Source organism: Notolabrus celidotus, chromosome 9 (genome assembly GCF_009762535.1).
Source record: "Notolabrus celidotus isolate fNotCel1 chromosome 9, fNotCel1.pri, whole genome shotgun sequence".
In the NCBI taxonomy this organism is placed as follows: domain Eukaryota; kingdom Metazoa; phylum Chordata; class Actinopteri; order Labriformes; family Labridae; genus Notolabrus; species Notolabrus celidotus.
The window spans coordinates 36,549,428-36,555,427 of record NC_048280.1 but is presented as its reverse complement, the minus strand read 5'-3'; the positions used below and the strand labels follow the sequence as shown (position 1 = coordinate 36,555,427).

At 40.0% G+C, this 6,000-nt stretch overlaps 1 protein-coding gene across 1 annotated transcript in view; it reads right to left on the bottom strand.

Moving 5' to 3' along the window:
* Window positions 1-2,583: 2,583 nt before the first annotated feature.
* The window catches only part of npr3 (natriuretic peptide receptor 3), a 37,422-nt gene continuing 34,005 nt past the window's right edge, over window positions 2,584-6,000 (bottom strand). Inside the window, exon 8 of the mRNA XM_034692220.1 lies at window positions 2,584-4,177. Coding sequence (XP_034548111.1) covers window positions 4,066-4,177 — 112 coding nt within the window. The 3' untranslated portion in view covers window positions 2,584-4,065. The remainder of the gene's footprint in view (window positions 4,178-6,000) is intronic.

Here is a 6,000-nt window from a genome sequence, read left to right as displayed (position 1 = left end):
GGAGGACTGCAGTAGTCGCATAATGCTCCCTCAGTTTTATCCAGACTCAAAGTTTCAAATGTGAAGAGTTGTCAGTTAATTCTTGTGACTTTTTGTCCTCAGCTTACAACCATGATGCAGCATGACTGTTGCTGACACATCTCCACCTCCAGACTGAAGTCTCCAAAGATCATTAAGAACATGACACAGAAACTAGGTCTCAATAGGTGTTCCCTTCTTGCACTAGCAGGTGAGAAGATTTTTGAACAAATGCTTCTACAATATGGTTTTCTCTCTGGCTGCACTTCATTCTTGTGTATAATTTTCTGTTATGGTGCCTTTGTCCCAGTCATGCTGCAGTCTGGTACCTCCTTACTGTGTATATATACATATACATATACATATATATATATATATATATATATATATATATATATATATATATATATATATATATATATATATATACATATATATACAGTATGTAAACACACATAAATGTGTGCAAATACTGTAAATATACATATATACAGTATATAAATACACACACCCACACCCACATATACTGTATATATATGTATATATATATACACACACACACACACACCATTCAGTTTGTTCTCAGAAATATGACATTTCAAAATTCAGCCTGAGAGGCTGTTCATATGCAATTATCCTAAAAAAAACTTTGAATGTAATTTAATTCAATTTGAGTTTATTGAATTAGGACAATGCACATTAATCAACATTTGTCCATCAAATGTGGTCATATATGAACTGATGTATGAAGTAACTGTTAATTACCATACCTTAAGTAATGATGTATTAAACACCATGTCATTACATGAAGTCATAGTGACAGGATCATTAGTTCATGGTGAACAACAGGAATTACTACTTAATTCATACAGAAATTCATCATGAGTCATGCATTACTTCAACATGAATAAAGCATTATTTCACTAAGAAAACTGTTCCATTATTAGGAAGTGTTGCCAAATTATCTTCTTTATTATTGACTACAAGTTCTCAGTCGGGTTGAGATCAGGTGAGCAGGCAGGCCAGTTCATGAGGCGATCCTCTTTAAGATGATCTGTCCTGTCCTGGGAATAACGTGAGGCATGTGACGGTGCATTGTCATAAGTGAACACAAGTGTCTTCTTCACTTTAGCTGATTGACTTTTCCTCCATGGAAGGAAACTTTTACACCATCCTGAGCCCGGAAAGGACCAGCAGGTTCATCATTAACGATGACAGCCCAGAACATAACACCACCACCGCCTTGTAGACGTCACAGTCGAGGTGGAGCAGCATGGCCTCTTGAAATCCATCAGATGCCCCCCCATCAGGTTTTTAATTATTAAATGACTTCATAAAAAAATATGATTGTTTTATGATTATTATCCATGGCATAAGCTGTTACCAGGCAACATTAGCACTCAACACTGCAAAGGAAACCTAAGTTTTTTAGTATATTTGCCCAAACAAGGTGAGTATAAACACAGAAATGTTGCTCCCAACTAGGCCCAACATTGCAATATTACAACATATCCCTAAAATCTTATTAAAACATCAAAATTTTAAAAACCTTTCATTTCTGTATCAGAGTCCCCCTTCAAAAACACGAGCAGTGAAATAATTTTTTCCTCAAGTCTTTCTATATCTGGGTCTTACAGGGTTAAAGGTTGCCCGGCACTCATCAGTGAATAGAACTTTGGAGAAGTCAGCCTTCATGTATTGTTGAGCCCATTCCAGTCGTTTTTCATGTTGTGTTTTCTTCAGTTTTCCTTTTCTTTGCCTTTTGGACCGTTGCCTTTGGACTGACTGGTAGCTAAGGGTCTTTTAGAAACCTCTGGTTTGATTCTTGACAGTTCACACTTTGATAATGTTCAACAGGCTTCTTCTCCTCTGGGTTTTCTCTCATCCTGACTTATTGAATGTATCATTTTATGGTTCGGGGGTCACGCTGTCATTTCTTGGCTCTATAATTGGTAGATTCCCTCTAACTCAGACTCTTGACAGTTTGACTCTTTCTCTCTCTGGTCACTTTTCTTGCCCATGGTCAAAGTTGAATTGGATTTGCATAATAACGTGGGCTGGGATAAAGGATATTAGAAAGCTTTTAGATTCAAACTAAAAGGGTTTTGTAAAAGCACAAGGCCTTAAATACATCAGACTAAAACACTGTTTCTTTCTGAACATCAGTCTTCCAGATTTTCAATAGAAGTTTACCTGCATAATAATTTGGAACACAGTTTATGAATGTGGTGCTGCAGAGTCAAACTACTCTGTGCTTCGTTGTGCAGAATAAATCTGTTTTTTAGGGGAGACAACCCGAGCACAAACCAGACTGCTGATTCAAAAAGTCAATCTAAACAACATAAGAAGTAATGAAAAGATCCTGATCATGCTGCATCATATCCATTCAGCTCAGAGGATGTGCTACAGGCTTGCAGGGGGGCGCCGAGATACACTTTACCTTGGATTACCCCCCCCCACCCCGTCTGTCTCTCTCTCGATGTGCAGTGTTTCTCTCCACATTATTCATGTTTTCACAACAGACCTTTTTCTCTGACACACAAACTGAACACAAAGACAAAACAGTTCTTTACCAAGTTCTCTGTCTTTATTTGTCTCTATAAAAACCTTGTCTTCAAATCCTGCATGAATAATGCAACCCAACGACAAAGAGTTAGCTAAAAACATTAAAGCAAAATACAGTTTGCTAACGTGAAGTGAAATATGTTTCATGCTGTCACCGCTGTTTCTGGAAAGCATGTGTGTTTATAAAAGAGAAACACTTCTAGATATCTGTGAGAGATATCACGATGAGTGATGACACCAGATCCACGATCTGATGAGGAGCACCTCAGAGGGATGTTTGTTGATGAACAGGTATTTAAGAGAACCTGAAGTTCATCTCTTTTAAAACTTCAGGCCCTGGATGTGCAGACTAGATAACTCAGCTTTCTGCACTTGAAGGATTGCTCCCCGAGTTGCTGATTCATTTAAACATTTAAACCTCTAACAGAGCGTGGTCTGAGAGGTGCGCCTCATCAGAAGCTGGATCCACATTCTTCCCGCAGGAATGATTTAAAAAGACAAACGTTAATAAAAATCCTGTGAATCCGTCAACCTACAGAAAATATGTACTCTGATGATGATATGTGACCCAGTGTTTCTCAGTTAGGAGCAAAGTGCTGAGTTAGGAATCGTGTGTGTGTGGAGGCTGCTGCTGCCTAAACGCAAACCTTACAATACCAGCAGCTTAAAGGGATAGTTCGGGTACTATTCCATGCTAACAGGCTAACTGTGTTGCTCATAATGATACCTGCCTGTCTGTCTGCTTCTATGGTGTCATCTGTGATGAATGGTATTCGTCTTTGTTTACTGCCCTCTACTGGTCTGGTGGTGTAGTACAGTTACTTTTTTTTTCTCCATACGTCACTGGCCTGATTTGCACAATCTACCCGGGACTTTAGATCACGGTAGAAACGCAGACAACAATGGGGGCACAGGAACCTTTTAGTTCAGGGGAAAGTAGTTCTGGGGGCTAAAAGACCCTGGAACTCTTGGTCGAAATGCACCTCATACAAGCCCACTAAAACCCTCCGAACTATCCCTTTAATATCAGTAGCTTATAGCCTTTAGATGTACATCATTTCTCTCTGCAGCTGAATATTTCCCTAATAGTTATGCTCTGCCATTAAAAACATGAGGCCTGTGCCTCTCATGGACCTGAGGAAGAGGAGACCTCAGTGATGAAGATGATGGTCTGTATGAGTTATTCACAGTCATTGGGAAAGCTTCTGATTAAAAAGTCAAATCATTCTCTGAAACAGATCTTAGAGGACATGATGGCCAAAACTCTACACACTCACACCAATACAATCATATACTTTTACGGAGGAAAATCCAAGTGGTGCTCTGTGACTGTCACAACTGTCCTGAGTTACAAGAAGTCAATAAAAGGATACAAACACAACATGTCTATTTTAACAGCATGGTTCCTCTGATAACCAGCGTAAAGTCTTTGGTCACAATCAGATGTGTGTTTCTCCGTGAAGAGACGCCCGCTGCCGACAATTACGCTGCTGAAAGGTTCGACCTGATGGAGTCCTCCCGTAACTGACGGTGCTTCCCGGTGTCGCATTCCTCAGTGAGCGTGCGGCGCTCGATGGTAATCCTGTAGTTTTTTCTGCAGAGGAATAAACAGAGTTAAAACTCATCTGGTTTTCAGCTTGTTCTCAGCAGAATCTTGTTTGCCAAGACTGCTTTCATATTATCTCTTATGTCGTTTTTGGAAGTTGTTATTTGTCATCCAATTATTGTGTTTTCTTCTTAGGAAGCCCTTTTCAACATCTGATCAGGGACTGCAAATAGAAACTAGCCTTTTGGCTAACTCTGGCATATTTACAGAAATTAATTTTGGTTCTATACAGTGAATTACCATTTAAAGGCTTATAAAGGTTATTATCTTTGGGACTGGCCTTCAACAGTGCTCTTTTAATCTGTCCAAAACAAAACTCTGCAGTCGAGGGATGGCTTTGCCTCATCTCAAACAGTATTTATATATGCCCAGGGTGTAAAATTAACACCCGCCCAGCGCCAATGGCTGGTAAAAAATGTATTTGGGGTGTGAAACAAAAACACACACCCGCCAGTGGCCGATGAAAAATGTTGTATTGCATGTGAGGTTTTGTTTTCATACTTTCGCCCATTTCTGCAGACTGTCAGGCTATTTTGACACTTGCGACGCGCTGCACTTGTGCTGTAATTTGGTACTGGTTGGGAATGGCGTGACGTCAGCTACTGGAGTTCTATTCATTCCCTTTGCTTGAAGAAACACGGCGGGAAGAGCGTTTAGAGGAAGATGTGGCGACACATTCCCGGTGTGAAGCCACCACAAACAAAAAGGATAAACAGAGAGGAAGAAGACGATCAAGAAGAGGAACAGACAGCTAAACTGAGTAATGTGTGGTAATTATTTTAAATCAAATAAGGCATGAGTTTTTATTTAGATAGTGAAAAATATTTTTAGCCGGTAAATTGTTGGAGGTCACTAACTAATGGCAGATGAGGTAAAAAGTTAATCTTACACCCTGAGTGCACCTTTCTAGGTCCAGTTTTATTTTCTATTTTCTCATCATTAGTTGATATGCAGATGACACTCAGTTATATTTGAACTTTTGACCCCACAGTGGCTGATAAGGGTCATCAACTTGGCATCATTTAAAGGTGACATATCACGCTTTTTTCATCAACATATATTGGTCTAAGAGGTCCCCAAAACATGTCTTTAAAGTTTATGCTAAAAAAACCACTTTGAAATCAGATTTTGGTCTGCCTGAAAAACCCTCTTCTTCAGTCCTGCTCAGAACAGTCTGTTTTCTCTCTGACCACGCCCCCTCAGGAAGTGGGTGTGGCCTCGGCTCTCAAGCACGTTGATCTAATGTTTACATGTTGGCTGAATATACACGGCTGCTCACAGATCGGGTTACTTCAACCCTCTGAATCTGATCCAGAATCTGATCCTGACGGAGAGGCGCCTGCAGCAGGACCTTTCTGAAGGATTGGTCACAGATTTAGTGTTTCTTGTTGTTTTATTTGTCAGTATGTAGACGTGTGTCTTGGTACACAGCTACGACATGTAGCTATGTGGCTATGCTAACTAGCGCTAGCACTTATCCATGATAAGTAAAAATCATCCACTAGATCTTCAAATCTGCAGACGTGGGGAGTAAAACCGACCTTTGTGTTTATTAAGACAGCCTACAACTAGCATGCCTCCCTCCTAAGCTCCTTGTTAGCACACGTGTGCAGGGAATGAAAAACGGAGGAGGGATTCAGTATTATTTTATACAGTCTATGGCTGAACAAGCTCCGAGCTCTGACTCCGTGACAGACTGGATATTGTTGTGACGTAACAAAAACACTGAAAACTGAAACGGCTGGTTTCAGCACACATTTACAGAAAGGTGTAGAAATCAGAACAGGGGCTGAATGGATTCTTTCATTTTC